Source organism: Malurus melanocephalus, unplaced genomic scaffold, assembly GCF_030028575.1.
Source record: "Malurus melanocephalus ecotype Western Australia unplaced genomic scaffold, MMel_1.1 scaffold_106, whole genome shotgun sequence".
NCBI lineage: Eukaryota > Metazoa > Chordata > Aves > Passeriformes > Maluridae > Malurus > Malurus melanocephalus.
Genome location: NW_026623338.1, coordinates 1,246,098 through 1,263,858, shown reverse-complemented (window position 1 = coordinate 1,263,858; position 17,761 = coordinate 1,246,098). Strand labels below are relative to the sequence as shown.

At 39.3% G+C, this 17,761-nt stretch overlaps 1 protein-coding gene across 1 annotated transcript in view; it reads left to right on the top strand.

The window, feature by feature from the left end:
- The first annotated feature begins 1,748 nt into the window (after positions 1-1,748).
- Positions 1,749-17,761, top strand: part of OTOG (otogelin) — a 91,615-nt gene continuing 75,602 nt past the window's right edge. The window contains exons 1-13 of the mRNA XM_057369299.1: positions 1,749-1,800; positions 1,897-1,957; positions 2,057-2,111; positions 3,306-3,396; positions 10,323-10,409; positions 10,630-10,784; positions 11,188-11,306; positions 11,679-11,884; positions 13,458-13,588; positions 14,461-14,567; positions 15,468-15,577; positions 16,301-16,426; positions 17,602-17,710. Coding sequence (XP_057225282.1) covers positions 1,749-1,800; positions 1,897-1,957; positions 2,057-2,111; positions 3,306-3,396; positions 10,323-10,409; positions 10,630-10,784; positions 11,188-11,306; positions 11,679-11,884; positions 13,458-13,588; positions 14,461-14,567; positions 15,468-15,577; positions 16,301-16,426; positions 17,602-17,710 — 1,409 coding nt within the window. The remainder of the gene's footprint in view (positions 1,801-1,896; positions 1,958-2,056; positions 2,112-3,305; positions 3,397-10,322; positions 10,410-10,629; positions 10,785-11,187; positions 11,307-11,678; positions 11,885-13,457; positions 13,589-14,460; positions 14,568-15,467; positions 15,578-16,300; positions 16,427-17,601; positions 17,711-17,761) is intronic.

Here is a 17,761-nt window from a genome sequence, read left to right as displayed (position 1 = left end):
GAAACTCCTCCAAGTAGTAGACAATTGTGAAATTAACTTCACTTGTTGATGTGAAAACTGCTCTGAATCATCATGTGAAGGACACAGCATGGAAAGGATGACAAACTTGGAGGGCCGTTAGTCTACTGTCGAATGAATTCCTTGCATAAATACAAAGCAAACACATCCACAAAGCTACTCATACTCCAAAACTGGAAGCTTGATAAWCAGTGAATTTCTGAGATGGTTTTGAAATTTTCTTTGTTTCAAAAGCACCATACTAAAAGGTGTTAAAATTATGACTGTTTAGTATTTTTAGGCAATGAAATATTTCCTAGGAAGAACAATTGCATCTAAATTGGCTCTAAATTAGCTTCAATTCTCGTTTGCTTCTACTGGCATTAAGGGAGAATGAACAAAGTGAGCAGCTCATTTAGCAGCCATAGAAATACATTAAAGTGTATGTTGTATAACCTGATTCTTGTTGCTTTTATCTTTTTTTCTCTACTTCCATTAATGTAACCTGGATCAGAGAAATTGCACCAAAGCCAAGCACATGCTGCATTCAGAGCAGATGGGCTCTGCTACAGGCTGCAGCTAGCACATAATTCTAGATTTTTTTTTTGAGTTATTGGGAAAAGGCAGTGTCAAAGTTCAAGACTTTTATTTCTTTCTCTATTTCTTACTAAAGATCTTTCATTTTTCACGTTATATTCTCTCATGCACAGTCTCCCTCCAACACTTACATGAGGGAACAGAATTCTCAGTGAAAGCATCACTAGTTTTCCATCATTTCATTAGAAATGAAACACAAGAAACACAATCCACGGGGACAAATTACAAAGGCAGAAGAGAGATCTTTTTAATGACTTACTGTTAACAGACTTCCCAAAGCAGTCAGAAAAGGCCCCTTTTWATCTGAGACAGTTTCTCACCTGGTGTGGGCAGCTTCTAAAGCTTCTGTCATAAGATATGCAAACCCGAAGAATGATGGGGAGAGAGTAGCAGATGGGAAAGGGAAAATAGCAGAGGAAAGGTAACAGTGATAGGAGGAGAAAAAAGAGAAGAAATCTAGTGGAAAGAAGCAAATTTAACCACAAGTGGTGAAAAAAGAAAGAAAAAAGAAGAGAAATAAACATGGGAAAGTCTCTGCAGAGATCATGAGTGTGAATTGATATTAAAAAAGAAAAAAACTGTTATTAGAACTATGGAAACCATCCATACATGTTCGCTGCACACTGCATCCAGTGTATGTCTTATGCCTGTCATTATTCAAGTCCTGACACCTGTTTCAGTGGGGCCAATGTTCCGTGCTGAGCACGGACAAGATTTGCCCGTTCCCGGCAGAGTGGGCAGCTCCGGGCCGCGCTCGGTCCATTCTCATGCCCAGGAGCTGGGGTAGCAGCCCGGGCTCCRCTGGTCTTGCAATGGGTGCTCGGAGCGGCGGTCCCGGCTGCTGCTGCCGCCGAGACACCGGCACACGGAGCGACTCCCAAAGCCCCGAAGGGCGGAAAAGTGGAAGCGAACGTGTGGAGGCGGCCGGGTCAGCGCCCGGCACGGGCACGGGCAGGCAAGGAGAGGCGAAGGCAGAGCAGCGCCCGGACCCCGCTGTCCGGTGAGGGGCGGTGTCCGGTGGGCGCCGGGGAAGGGCCGGGCCGGGGGCGGGCGGTGGGTGCGGATAAACCCCCCGGGCGGGGCGGCCKCGGGGGCGGGATGAGCCCGGAGTGCAGGTAGCGGCCGGAGCTCCGCGGGAAGCTGCTGCCGCCGGCATGGAGACCCGGCTCCTCCTCGGGGCGCTGCTGTGCGCCTGGCTGCCCTCGGGTGAGTGTCCCGCCGGCCGGGGAACGGCGTGGGTGGGTGCGGGAGGGCGGACAGGGCAGCCGCRGCCATCGCTGACCTGCCACCTTTGCCTTCCAGCCCTGTCGCCATGGCGTGCCCGGGCGCAGCTCGCCGCCGATGGGGACCTGCTGCTCGCCAGGTAGGGGCCGGCCGGGGCACAGCGGGCCCCTTCCCCGGGGATGTGYGGCTGTGTGCGCTGCCCCTGCCCAGCTAACGCTGCTCTTTTCTCCTCTCTCAGCCCAGGCGGCACCACGGGAGCACGGAGCAGGGGCGGCCTGGCCGCGGCCGTGCAGGTGAGGGTGAGGGTGAGGGCGCGGGCCGGGCTCAGGTGGGGCGGCGGGCGGGCACCGCCCTGGAGAAACAGAGCCACCGGGATGGGCAGCTTCCAGCCGGGGAGACGCTGGGAGGAGGGCATCCACCACACTGCCATTGGGGCTCAGGAGGCTGATGACCTCCGGTGGTGCCAGGCTTCCCACAGCTGCCGCCCCGGGCGACCCTCTGAGGGGGCTGGCGGCGCGGGACAGAGGGCTGCGTATTCGGCTTGTCAGCAGGATAGTTTGCTTCTCATATCTTGCCTCGATGGATCTGTATATTGCTGTGACATTATGAGTATTTCTGGTGGCTCTTCTACCCTTGTGATGCATCAGGACTTGCCCTCGAATGTGTRTTTTATCCCAGCCACAAGGGGTGTCAATCCTGAATGAAAGCTTGGTGTTTAAGCTGCAAGAGAAGATTTTATGACTGTGTCCAGAGCTTCAGCTTGTTCGAGAAGTTGCATGTTGGACAAAGCATCCTTACTTAAGGAAAAGCTGAGCTCTGCTCTGGCTCATTAGCAGCAATCACTTTGTGGGAGCCTTTTTGCCTCTCAGTAGATGCAAACAAGCTGGCGGTATCAGGTCACTAAAGCTCAGCGCTCAGGTTTTTGGATGTGGTTTATCTTGGCAACTTGACTGTGTCACTCATGGCACGTTGCTGAAATGTAATTAGGGTGTGTGGTTCCCACTCCCTTGTTTGAGGGTGGGAAAAGGAAAGATTGCTTTGTAGTCCTTGTTTGTGGCTCCTCAGAGGGAGTCACTTTTCTTTCTGCTTTCTCCCTGCTCTTTCTGGGAAAAGCACAGCAAAGAAAAAATGTTACATAACTGCAGACAGGTAACCAAACCAGCCACCAATAATAGCAAATACTCATGGATTTAGGTTCTTCCACCAAGAATTCAAGACAGAGTAATACATTTTTGTTTCTTTCTGGACTAGCCTACTGAGCAGAAATCAGTAAGAAATACGTTTAGGAGCAAGTGAAAAGAATAAAACAAAATATATCCAAGTTTTGAGTGGAGTATGCTTTTTACTTTAGAATGTTTTTTTTTTGTAACCTTGTAGTAAGCCAGTATAAAACAATGGGCTTACTAAAATGATAGAATTACTGACAGATTGAAGAGATTTATAAGTATCTTGGTTATAGCTACTGATTTCTCTGTTCTTTCTGAAAGGAGTCTGGAATGGCAGTTTATAACACCTCACCTACAACAATGCCCTTGTCTCGGAACAGGAGAATTCACAGTATGAAATGTGGACAATCCAGTAAGTTACTTGTGTTTCTACATAAAGAGACTTCTCTTGTCCCTTATTTTTTGTATTATTTAATTGTTCTTAGGAAGAAAAAAAATCCTAAAATAGATTCTACTGGCCTTYATGTTAAGGAAGGTCTACTTTGGTCTCAGAGATCCACAGAAGCATAAAATTTTTGTCATGGGATTTCACCTAACTTTAAGTTTGCATCTGGTTCTGATTCAGTCATCAGAAAGACAGTCCCTAACTTTATTTTTTGTAATAAAGGGCTTTCAGAAGGAAAATCTGRTCTTGTAGTATGATATACCTAAAGATGTGGACTGCTGTCTAGATGCCAATAAATTGTGTTTTCAGTTCCTCTTCTGGTTTTAYGTTTGCTCAGAGGTTTTATGTTTGTTTTTGCTGAGGTAATCTACAGATGTTTTTTGTGTGTAGAATCTATGTGTCAGCAGGACAAGGTCCTGGTGGGCATTTGCTTGAGGAATGTGCACCTTCATTTTTTTTGATTCATCTTACTTTCAGAAGTGAAGTGGCCAGGCTTAGRATATCTTTGCTGAAGGGTAGAGATYGTCTGTGTTAACTCTGCAGGAGGGTCTGTGTCATGCTTGTCCTGTGCAAAGGAGAAGCGTGAGGCAAAATAATTCAGAGTAATTTTAGTTGGTGATGCAAACCCTTTGGTTTCTCTTCAGTCAGCCTGAGTGCATTGGATGTGCACCCTATAGKGAATAGCTTGCATCTGCATCCCACAGCTTTATAGCACAAAAGGCAAGACTGATGTGTGGGATGGACTCCTATTGATACAGGAGTTTAGAGAAGCACAATATTGCTCAAATAAAAACCTATTGCCTATGAATCTCGAGTATATGAAAAAATCATAGATCTATTGTGTATGATAAAATTGCTTTAGAAACATAGCACTCTATACTCAGAAAACTCTATACATCTGGTTTTGAAGGTTACACCATCTTATTTACCAAGAAGTCCTATTTATTTTTTTAAACTAAAAGGAGCTTACAAAGAGAAGATATACAGGTCATGCTTTGTTGTCCTAATAATAGTTAGTTTCCTTGGGTTTAGTTTTTGCCTCATGAAAATTTCTTTTATTGGTCTAGTAGGTTTCTGTTTTTGTTTCAGACCTTTCTCATTTTAGAAGATGCATTGTGTTGCTATTCAAATGTGCAGTAAAAACCATGCACATAAACCCTTTGCAAGACTTCTATTAAGGAGTTTTTKTCAGGCATTTATGTGCAAGTTTATTGCCACTTAAATGGGCTTAATATTTAAGAAATGGAAGAAGAAATTTACAGTGGGGGAGATGAAAATGTTTGCAATGTCTCATGCTAATTCATGGTATGAATAAGGTTCTAAAGGAGGATGTAGTTCTGATAGCAAGAATTAGGTTTTATTGCTCTCTGTAGATGTAATAGTTCAACTTTTTATTTTCTTTCTAAGTTTTATTTCTGTAAGGTAAAAATATTCCGTATGGGTTTTCCATTTCTGATTGTACTGGTTTTGGAAAGATTGTACTGGTTTTGGAAAGACCATGTTGTTAAAGGCATGCCTTAAAAATTGTTAATGACTGCTATACTTGAAGGCAAATAAACCCAGCATTATTATAGTCTTTTAAACAGTGGAATACTTAGGCTGGGAAGTTTCCTTTTTAAATTCCAGTAAAGTGTGTGGCAAATGGAATTTATTGCTGTCTGTGTGGGAAAGATACATTAAAAAAAAACCAAAAAGAATAGCTTAATCTGTTTTGTACAATTCTCTAAATACTTCAGATWATAGTTTTCATCTTCATCTCTGCAATTTAAAGAGAGATGCAAGCTGCTATAACTCTGCCTRTGGAGTGGGATTTGCAAACATCTGAGGATATATGAAATATCAAAACTTTTTTTTGTTTAAAGAACCTGAGCAAATAGAAACCCAAATCAATGACAAAAAAGCCCAGACCAAAACAGCAAGGTAGACTGTCAGCTGCTTTCTCTACTTCAGCAATGTTTCTAAGAAAATTATTCTTTGAAGTACTTAAAAACCTGTGATTATAATGAACTTGTATTTCATCCTATGGTCAATTCTTGCTGCAGTACCATTTTCCTTGCATTCTGTAACTCCATAAAGATAAACCAATACATTTTATATAGAGTGAAYGCATGAATTTTGCAAGAGATCTTTTTACCTTTGTTTTGTATTAGGCAACTAAAAGCATTTCAGAAAGTGATGTCATGTCTTAATTTGTGGAACAAAAAAGTTGATACAGCACAAGCAACTGCCAAGATATAAGTTCTGTGTTAATTTCCAGTAGCCAGCCAGGGAACATTGGATTTGGAACGTTGATCAGAATAACTGAAGAAATTAACATGCCTTCACATAGGTGTTAAACTTTTCCTTCCACACAAATCCTTCTCATGTAAAATTTAAAAAATAAAGCCAAACAAATGTAAAAAAAACCAAACAGGTAACTCCTGAGCTAAAGCATATTAAGAATGTGGGACAGGCAAACCAGATTTCTTCAGCAGCATTCAAGCTAGTGCTGAGAATTTCCAGCATTCTAAAAACTAGAAGTTCTCCTGTGTTGAAATGCTGTAGCAGGCGTGAATCACTGTTGTCACAGAAGGTACTTGTCTCTTACAAAGTGTGCTTGAGAACTGGTTTGGAGTGGTGTACCAGGGTAGAAAATAGGCAGCAAATTGGAAAGTCCTTGGAATTGAAGGCTTAAAATTACATCCTACTCATTCTCCTCAGCATCCCAAAGAGAAAACTTTCACATCCTAGTGTGATGAGGTTCTTGGCCCTGGGCTGTATTGCATCCTGCTGAAGCCCGTATTCCAGGCAAAACCTGTGCCACTGCAAGCAGGTGCCTTCAAGGACTGTGAACTTGAAGAGTAAGAAATAATACAAAAAATAATTTTTGTATTAATTCTCTCATAGCCGAAGGAACATCTGAAAGCTTGCACCTAGAGAAAGTGTGCAATGGAAATTATTCAGAGTAACAAAATACAAGATTTAAGGATGTTGATAGCAATAATTTAAATATTCAATTTTAATCATACCATCTACATTTTATGCATAGTTTTAATCTATTTTAAATTCTTGCAGATTCTTATCCTGATCTGTTTTGTTTTTCACCTTTCCATTAAGGAATAAAATCTGTTGATTTTTAAATAATTGCTCATTGTAGTACTTTAATTACCTTCAGCCTCTTCAACTGAATTACTCTTCAACTTTTGCAGAGCTTTTTAAAAATACATAATTTTTAAAGAATACTGAAAGATGTAATTACTGTCTATTTCTGCAAATGGCTCTAATGAGTCCTGAAAATATTTGTATATAAGTTGATATATAGGCAGAAGCATAAGAGCTGAGGGCGTGGCTGGATCTTGTATCTACCTTGCTTAAGTAAAACTTTAGTACTCTAAATTAATCTTTCATTCTTAAAMTTCTCTGTCCCAGTGAATCTGGTAATGAATATTCTGAAAGAAATCRCAGGTTTTTTTTCAGGTTGTGTCTTAAATAGTTGCAAAAATAATAGCACTAGAAAGTACTTATTGTTTTATTGTAAAAATACTTACAGGAAGGTACCCATCAGGCACAAATCTTCCAGAATTAATATTGTACTGGTGATAATGGTGTATTGCAGTGAGGTCAAACCTGAGCTCGAGCATTTGTATTCACATAACAGGTAAAGCAAAAATTGAGTATTACGACGTTTGTAATACATATGTATGATAATCTCAGTAGTCAGATGTGTTCTTGAACGAAAGTGAAAAGGCTTTAATTTATATATCTCTTTGATTTAGAATCTTTTGTGTGGAATACATAGACAAGATTTCTTTGCAGCTGCCTCCTTGTACTGCAAGAGGAGAGCGCTTCTTTAGTGACCGTATCTTGCTTCATGCTGAAGGGCTCTGTGCTGGATAAATGACTTATTTTATTCCTAATGAGCGTCTTGGATCAGAAGACCAAAGCTTCCACAGGGCAGTGCTGTGCAGAGCCCCTTGCAATGATGTGCGAACAGGCTCGATGACAGTCACTCGTTTTCAAAGGCGGTGATAAATAATGGGCTCGAGCTTCTGCTGCTGCTTAAGGGACTAAAATAGTCCTGTCYATGGGGCTGCAGCCTTCTCAGTAATTACCAGGGGGTTAGAGCGTTTAAGCAGTGAGAACAGCATAGAAGAATTCAGACCTGTGTTACAGGGTGATCCCAAGTCTTCACCCTATTCAGTAAAGAAGGAATTTGAGGCTGGCTGCTTCATCACAGCAATGGTCGTGTTATCAGGGTGATCAGCAGGTTGTAGTGGYAACACTGGTTAGAAATCCCATTATTATTTATGTGGGTCAAACCACATTACTTYAGGTCTACCATTTTCTGCTAAAAAGTCTCACCAGTTTTCAGTTTCGGATTCCAACTCACCTGGAATAATGTCAAAGGGGAAAGGGGAGCTGAGGTATTTTGAATAGATGTCGCTTTCAGTTAAATGAAAAGCACAATATTCTTCCGTAACTTTTCCTGATTTTAATTTGTAGCTAGTCTTGATGTCTTTGTCCTTTCTGCAAGCATTAAAATGTTTCTTACATTTCTAGGGGAGATGCAAACTTTTGGTGTGGTTGTATGGGTTTGTTATTTAGAAAGCTCATACCCCTTTAAAGACAAAGTTTAGAATTAACCCCTTGTTACMTTATATTTATTCTGGATGTAATTCTGTGTTGATGGAGCAGAATTTTATTATAAAGGAGGCCACTTTTACAGCATTAGGAGCACTAAATGTGATCTGAAACAGTGTTACTTTCCTCATTACCTGCTTAAGAATGACTAATRTTTGCTCACGGAGCTGTTCTATGCAGCGTAAGGAAAGACAGTGATGTAGAAAGGAATCTAAACGAATGCAACTGCTAAAATGATCATGTTTTCTTAGAATCTTGCACACACACAAGAGAACTTCATAAAGAAGAAAATGCTCATGATTGAGTAATTTGATTTTGGATTCAGATTTCAYTAACACCCTTTCTCTCTAAAGGAGAGCCAGGCAGATTCTTCCCAGTGACAGCAAGGGTCCCCAGGTCAGCTGACTGTTTGCACAATCTGAACAAACATGGCTTGAAGCAGGTTACCTGAGCCATGCTTAGAGTGGAATCATTCAACCCGAAACATCAAAAGGGGGCTAACTTCCTCTACAGCTCAGAGGAACATGACTTGCAGCCTAATTGCACATTTTTGTAACTGAACAGACACCAGGGCATAATCTTAGAGAAGCAAAGAACAGAGACCAGGGCTCTGGTTACACAGGTCTCACAACACTCAAGATGAAAGAGATCAATGTCTGCCTCTCTTGACAAGAGGAACAGGCTTTTGCATTATTGACAAGATTGGTCGCTGTGAGTGTGTAAATGAGATGGCTCAGTCAGTCAGTGTAAGTAGGAACCTTTCTGCACCGTGCTTGCATTATTTTTTACTGACTTCATGCTGACCAGGCAGGAAAAAGAGCTGGATAGCTGGGCTAGCAGGCAAAGAAGCATTGCCTTTGGCTTTGTCCACCTGCCCTGTTCTTTTGAGCATGGTCTCTTGGTCTCTTTTTGTTATTTATTTTTTTTTTTTTTTTTTTTTTTTTTTTTTTTTTTTTTTTTTTTTTTTTTTTTTTATTTTTGGTAGAGGGTGGGAGAATGCTTGTTGGAAACAAAGGAATCAAAATTAATTGTTTGGATATTTTGAAAATCTTCAAATAAGTGCTTAGTATTTATAATGGGATTGCAAATAGAAATGGCAATGCCTAACATTGCATTGAAGACGTAAAGTCTTCAAATTGCAAGGGAGCAAGTTTAGATTAGATATTAATAAGAAATYCTTTACTGTGAAGGTGATGAGACACTGGAACAGGTTGCCCATCTTTGGAAGTGTTCAAGGCCAGATGGGAAGGGACTTTGAGAGTCCTTATCTAGTGGAGTTGGAATGAGATGATACTTAAGGTCCCTCCCGACCCAAACCATTCTATGATTATTTTTAAAGAATTACATGTTTGTAAAGATAGAAGAAGGCCAAGCCTTCACTTTGTCTCTTCCTGAAATGGTTTCTTCTGAGCAAATGGTCTGCTTGTCTGCAAAAAATGCCATCTCTGTGTGTTTTAAAGTACAAAAACTATTGTGATTGCATAATAGTCATTATTAAAATTAAAATCCTTTCCTAAACAGACTTTATAGGAGCAAATATTAGCAAAATAAGTGAATGGATCACAATTGTTAAAAAAATCTAATCACAAAGTTTAAATTTAGTAACAGGAAACTTTTTTCCTTGTGCACATCTCTTTTTAGACTGTGAAAACTCTTGTTGTATTTTGATAGAGATCTTCCCAGGGAAAATATAAATTAAAAAATTATTTTAAAATTATTTAAGAAATTTAAAAAACCAGCCTCCCCCAAGACAAACCTGTCATTAAAAGTCAGGGATCAGGATGTTTATGGTGTTTGTGGTTGGTGTAGTTGAAGGCTGTAAGATAGAAGGAGGGTAGGCAGGTAATGATACATAGCCGGCATCTGAACATTTGCATTTCTGGCAGGATGAGAGYAGACTGCCTTAGAACTTATCCACAGTGTGTCACTTATTTGTGGATATAGGAGCTGCCCTTTGTTGTGGTACAGTATTTGCTAATTTCCTCTGTTCTTTGCTTAGGGGACTAAAAACACGTCAGACTAACAGATGTCACAGATATTTTGATTTGCCTTCCCTAAATGTGCAATAGATTTATTAATCTGGCTGTGTAACTTGAGGTGAACYTTTCCTAGTGTGTTTCCTTCTTGTGGAGCCAGGTGGATTGTCCAGGACACTTTAATGTTAAGTTAGCAACGTCTGTCATTCTCAGAGTTGCATTCTGTGAAATAACTGGGTCTTAAGAAAGAAAATTATCATAATTTATTTTTAACATGCCTTGTTTTTTCCCACTCAGATTCATGTTTTAATGGAGGTGAGTGTGTCTACAGAGAGCTGTGCAACTGCAGTCGATTTAATGCCACAGGACCAAGGTGTCAGACAGGTGTGTAAAGACAAAGATCTGGCTGGGTTTCTGGGATTGTATTCGTCTTCCCGCAGCTACAGTGACTACTTTGTGCATAAAGGTTCCCCTCATGCTGTAGTATTTTCTCCCTCCTTTCCTTTATGTCATTTTATTTYGCAGCATGCCACATGCATTACCCCCTCTCAACAACTGTATCAAAAAACTAACACTGTGTTTCAAGTGACTCTCCTTTTGTTAGTGCACAACACAGGTGCTGAAAGAGATCACWTATGCAGGACATGGGGCCAATACAATTTTGAAACTTTTGATGGACTTTATTATTACTTCTCTGGGAAATCCACATATGCCCTTGTGAGACATACTGAATTAGATGAACAGAGCTTTTCCATACAGGTAGGGAATGGTATTTCTAGGTTCCTTTGAACTGTTGTTGAACATGCTAATGATGTGAATTATTTTAAGGGTTAAAAATAGCTTCAGATGATAGTGTGGGGCTGTAGAATGTAATCTAGATCTGATTTTAATGTGATGTGGGTTACCAGTTACCATAACGTAAAATATAAACAGCTGGAATAAGACTGATGCATGTCCTTCCAAACCCTGCTTTGTTCACTCAAACCCATGAAAAAAACACTCCATGCCTATGTAAACACGGCTCAGTTTTTCCCACAAGAGGGGGACCAAGCTTCTTGTTCCCATGCTGAGTGCAGATTTGGGGGTATTAGTTGTGTTACATATGAATTACAAAGGATTTGATTAAAACCTTGTATTTGACACTAGTGATTTTATTTGGCAGGTGAATAATGATCCTGAATGCCATTCTTCTCCTTATTCCTGCAAAAGGTCCATTAGTTTATTCTTTTCTGGAGATGACCAGATAAAGATGAGCAGTGAAGTCACCTACAAAGGATTTGGGTAATAACAGTCATGTTTTTAATGCTGTAGCTATATTGGAATTAATATTATGGTGCCATTTTGATAAAAGAGATGTGATGTGATGAACTTATTTCTTGGTAGCTTGAAAAAGCATCCAGACCACAGCTGCAATAATTACTCCCCATTTACAGGGTAGTGTCTGAGGAAGGTGATACCTAAATTACTGATATCTAGAATTAAGTTTAGTCATTGGTATCTGTGATTTTTGCTATTATTTGCAATTCATCTGGTTTAGTGGAGTTACATCAGGGATGTCCAGTTGTATGAGGAAGTCATTACATCGGCAGGTAATTTATTTTCAATGGTTACTTTTTCCGACGTGAYGTTATGTTTGGTTCTGTGTCATTCCAGAGTACAACTACCTTATGTTATTGGAAACTTACACATCCAGAAGCTGGCTGGGTACTTCCTAGTCAGGCACCAGTATGCCTTTACTCTGGCTTGGGATGGTACATCTGCAGTGTACATCAAAATGGCACCAGAGTACCTGGGCAAAACCCGCGGGCTGTGTGGAAACAACAATGCTATCCTGCAGGATGAYCTGGAAACTAGTTATGGTGGGTATTTAAGATACTTCATGTTGTGTAATGTGGTGGTTTAGCTTTTCTTTCAGGTGAAATAAATGTTACTTTGCTTAGTTTTTAGTTGTAATGCTGATTGAATTTAGGATGGGCAACCCTTGAAATGGTTARTTATGATATGGAAATGTTTCTGCTAAATCATAATTACAGAAGAGGACCAATTTCGATATAGATGGGGCTCTAGGGAGGAGGTTAATAAAGCTGTATGACTCAATTACTTTCAGTGGTATTTGTACTAGAGTTTCCCAGGACCTCAGAGGTATAATCTGATTTTAAATGTTCACCACCCTTTTAGAAATTTTCTACCCTGTGGAAGCCTGAATATTGCTATTGGAAATAAAACAATAATCAGTAAATCAAATCAATAAAAACTATCAAATCCTGTTTAATCCAGCATTTCATTTGTGCTACCACTTTCAGAATTAACCAGTGATCCCTTAATGTCAACTTCAGACACTTCCAAGCATCTTGGCTTTCAGTAAATAGTGAGGGAAGACATCTSTGAAATGAATAAGAAAAAAAACAAACCAGGGAATAAGATCAGGTCCCCTAAGAAATGTCTCAAGTTAGGCCATAAAAACTTCTGGAAATCATCGCTTTGGACTGTTTAACTGTTGGCTCCTCTATTTTTACTTGAGGATATTTCTGCAGAGCACTATTTCAAAGCTCAGAGTGAATGTGATTTCCTCTGTTGCTTATGCATTCCACTCAGTTTCAGACAGCACCAGCCCTGCACTGTTAACAGACATTACCAACCTGAACCCTTTGTTCATGAAATCAAATTGTATACATGAATACCAAGATCATTTGCCCTGATACTTTCCTCTCTCCTYGGACCTTTTTTGGTGTCTCAGTCCCTTAAAGCTCCGTTTGCAGCCTGAATCAATTAACTGTGTGTGAGCTTTGCCCAGTTATCCTGGGGAGCAGTAGTGATGAAGATGTGGCAAGATATGAATCTATGGGTGATCCAAGCGATAATCAATGTCACCACGTGTCCATAATGGGTAAAATTAATGATGGATTAGCTAGTTTATTAACCCTAATATGGGCATTTCTACTGGAATGAAACGGTCACACCTGTATTTGGCTAGTTCAGACAACCATTTTATACTATTGCAGTGACCCAGGAATGCCTTACACTTCTTGGGTTTTAGACTGCCTGGTGGGAGTTTCATATAGAGTAACAAAATAGACCTATGTATGTACGGTTTATTAGAGCTTTTCTTTCCTTTAGTCCATTGATGGACTAAAGCAGGCACAGTCTTTCTCCTTTAAAATCCATCCTTGCCAGATTTCCTGAACAAGTTGCTTTYTGCCATCCTAAAGCTAATTTCTGTAATTCTTTTCAAGTATTTAAATAATTCAAATAGTATTTTTTGCTTCTGGAAAGGACCAGATTGATTTTAGCTGATTCACTTAGAATAGTAGCAAGAGTTAGGTGTTCTCTTCTTGATGTGCTTCCATTGTTGAAGTGATTTCCTGGAAAATCCTATGGAAACACAATGACTTGSAAGAACAACAGTGTGACTGCTGTGTGTCTCTTGCCTAGGAAAACTGACGGACGATGTAACAGAATTCGTAGAGAGCTGGCAGGAAAATCCTCCACAAGGGACACCCAACTGGGATAAATTTCTTCTCAATGAACCACCATGCCTGACACAAAGCCATGAATCTCTGCAGGTTTGGATCAACACAAAAGGATTATTGACATAGTTGGTGATTCTAACTGGAGCAAGAACATGACTTAATTTGAATGTTCAATGAATAATTTGACAAATTTAAGCTTTGAAGAAGACTGGAAATATTCTTAGCTCTTTTTTTTGGAGAGATTAATTAAAATGCTTATTGGAGCAGATCTTCCTTTATCTTCTAATTAATCACTCCCTCTCCCCCTCTTTTTTTCTCTGTTTAATTCTTGATCTTTTCAAATATTGTACTGTCTGCATAGCAGCCAATGGAAGTGTTTGACTATGAAGCTAAATGAGTAAAAAGTTGTAAAATAGAGGGATGTTCTAGAACTAGTACCCATTATTTCCCTTGGGAAGGATAGAAAGAAGAAGGGAAGCAAAACAGAGTCAGAACACAGTTCATTTGCCAGTGTTTAAAAAAAGAATTGTTGTTGCTTTTTTCCATGACATTGAAGTCAATTTTTCCTTTTAATTAATGTTTTCAGGATATAACCCTTAAATTAAGTGTTTTGAAATCAAAGCTGATACCAGGCACAGTTTATTTCTGTTGTCTTTTACTGTGTAATTTAATTAAAATGAAGTCTTTTTCMGGTTGTCTAGGCTTAGTTGCAAAGTTATCTGTGCCCTTTTTGGGGAAGGGACATATTTTGCTACCACTGGTATTACCTTGGATAAAAGATTTAATGTTATGGAAACTCTGGCATGGAGAGCAATATATTGCTAAACACTGCTTCTAGTTGGTGAGAGGAAAGTGATTCCTAGTCACAGACAGATGTCTGTTCTGATTTTCCACAGCATTCTATTTTATTCTGCTAATGTTTATTTTTGCAAATCTCATTACAACAGCTGCCTCTTTCATTTCAGAGGGCATATGCTCTGTGTGATATCCTGTTACATCCCCCATTTAAACAATGTCATGAGTATGTGAGTCCTCTTTCTTTTATGGCAAGCTGCACAAATGATCTCTGCATGTAAGTGAATGTTTCTGGCTCATTCCAAAGCTGTTATAAAGCACCGATGGTCCCTCTATCATGAGTATGAATTGTAAATGTTAATAGAACTGATTTGTGTCTCTTTCTGCATGTTAGTTTTTATCTAACACTGTTTTATTACCTTGCTTTTGTCACTTGTTCCAGTTCTACTGCTGTGAAATGCTGTGGAGCTTTTCCTTTTCTGTGGTATAAGGATGGCCCAGATATTTTCATAAGTTTTAATTTATCTCCCTWGAATATGTCATCTGTTTTCATTCTGAGTGTGCAGCATCCTTAGTAAGGTGCTTTCAGAATTCTAAAGCCTTTTTACTCAAAGGAAAACTCAGAGTGAAAACTTCAGTTTGGCTTCTGCAAGCTGTATGATAATCAGTTGAGAAGAGGAATTTAATTACTACTTGAACTTACCCTGACATTTCATAACCTGCTACACTGCTGATTCAAGCTGTTTTGACTAGTGAATTAAAAATTAAAGGCAGGTCTGAAGGTAATTTCCATTTCTTATACTCCAGTGGCTCGCTGGTGGAAATGTTACATTCCTTCTTGTGAGTTTTCTGCAGGATGTTTTTCCTTCTGTAAAAGTCAAGGCCTTTATAAAAACCTCATTTTACTGCKGTATTTCTAGCTTTTGTGGATTTATTCAGGAAAATAGTGTCAAGTCTCAAATGTATTGATGTTTATATTGATGTCCTCTCCCAAGTGTGGCATAAAGGTTTTTTTTTCTTTTGAGACTTTTAACCTAGTCCAATAATATAGCACTTTCGAAGATTATAAAGCRGATCCAAACAGAGTGATTGAATGCAATGCAGAAGCATTCATGAGGTTGTGACTGCATGTCTGATTGTAACTAGAAAATAATATGTCACTTTTTATTTGTGTAAGGTCAGCAGTTGATAATGCTACTTGGTGTCGAGCGCTGACTGAGTACGCCAGAGCATGTGCCCAAGCAGGAAAGCCGCTCCATGGATGGCGTGTGCCCTTCCAGCAGTGTGGTAATTCCCCTACTCTTGTACTTGGAAATGCTCTTGGTCATTGTATTTAAAAAGGGTGMTTTTTATGCTCTTTAGAAAGAGAAATGGAATCTCTCTTTAAAATGTGCATTTTTTGCTGAATTTATTTAAAGCACTAAGCTTATTGCAATGTGGTTATTTAAGGTAATTAACCATTTTTATTTTCACGGAGGTACTTTTTCAAATATTGTCAATGTCTTCATGGATTTGTGATAAAGTATGTGTCCAGAGTGTTAAAAACAAAATTAAATTTCATTTTCATAAGACTTCATCTTACAAATCACATAAAGTAAGTTTAAAAGAAGTAATCTAATTTGTTCACCTGTCTGGAACACAGGACAAAGCTGTTTATTCATCCATGACAGAAGATTTCCCCTGTGGTTCCCAAAAAATCTCTGTTAATGGGTTAATCATCACTAATTCTGGTGATGRTCTGAGTATCTAAATAACTCTGCTGTGAGGAAGTGTAATTTAATATTATTCCTTCTAAAAGCATCTTTAATAGAGAAAATGTGAATATATATGAATATGCATCAATTCTCTGGGTGTTATGAAAGCCATTATTTTAGAGAACGTTTACCTAGAGAACAGGTACTTSGTTGGCTTGCCAGAAAATAAATACCTGAAGGAAACATGGAGTCCATTTAATAAGCACTGTGACAGCAGCACGACACCTTTTCATTTCCCTGCCTGTTTTTGTTTCAGTCATTGCCTGTGCTGAACCCTTGACCTAYAATGAGTGCATCAACTGCTGCCCTRTTTCGTGTCACCAGCAATCGCGGTGCATTGGCAGTGAGCTTCACTGCATYGATGGGTGCTACTGTCCCGATGGTGAGTTTGGCTTCTCAAAACCATATTTGATTCCATAAAATTTGCAGTTTCTTCCYGAAGTTTAGATCCCTATATGACCTGACTAGATCAAAGAATTCCCAGGAGCTCATTATAAACCAAGTGCCAACAGAGTGTGGATGGATAACTGAYCTTGTTAGAGGTCAGTTACCTCTGACCTCTACATGACAAGAGCCTTTTCCTCCCTATAAAATGTAGGAATAAATTTCATCACAGATCCACATTCTAGCTGTAGAGCTACACTGTTTGAGTGAGAAATGGGGCTTGCTCTGTTGTTACAGGGSAGCCATCCCCCTGACCATGGTGATTGCTGTTTGGTTTTTATGGGTGTTGGGAGGATGATTTTGGTGGCTTGGGGCTTTTTTGTTTTATTTTTTATTCCTGGTTAGKGTGCTTAGGAGAGCTCAAAAATATGACATAAACAAAGCTCATTCATGGGACCACAAACTGGTTTTGATAGTGAGGTTCTTAGACTGGATGATTGTGGTAAGTGAGGTATTTACCAGCGTGACCTATAGGGCAAAAATTTGCCTTCTTCACCAAAACAGATGTTGATATCCAGTTTTCCCCTAGTTATTGGCTTCTCTTGGGTACGAAATTCAGTGTAAGAGATGACAGTTGTGCCGTGGATCTTCAAGTCCTGCCTCTTATATGTAGTGATTGTTTATAAGTTTAATTTTATTTGTTATAAATTTTGCCTTTRTGGATTAGTAAAGCCTTTTTTATTTCTGTTTCTCTGATAAGAAAAAAAGAATTATACTAATAACAAGAAAAAAAAAGATCAGTAAAATAAGGACCATAGAGGCAAAGATTTGTAAATGTGTTACAAAATAAAGTACTCAAAGCAACATGGCGTCTATATTTGGTGGTGTTATTTTGTGTGTGTGTGTGGTTTCCTCTCCCCTTCACCTGGTATTAAATATTTGTTATTCACACTATGTTTAGTGTATCTCAAGAAATTTAGTGACTTGATCCATTCAATAAGATTTATTTAATATCATTCAAATGCACCTTTTTTGTGAAAATGACTAACAAATAGTACGAAGTTTTATCTTCGTATATGACCATTTGTGTTGCTCTTRAATAAACATGTTAATGCTCTTCCAGCCATTTCTATGGATGTTTCACTTTTCTTCCTGTTATTTTACTTCTTCTAGGCTTGATTTCTGAAAATGGATCATGTGTCAAGCCTAAGGACTGTCCTTGTGACTACCATGGAAGTTCCTTCGAAATGGGCTCAGTGGTTTATGAAGAGTGTAATAACTGGTTAGTAATTTTTTGTCTTATACTGTGGACCAAATCCTTTAATGATCATAA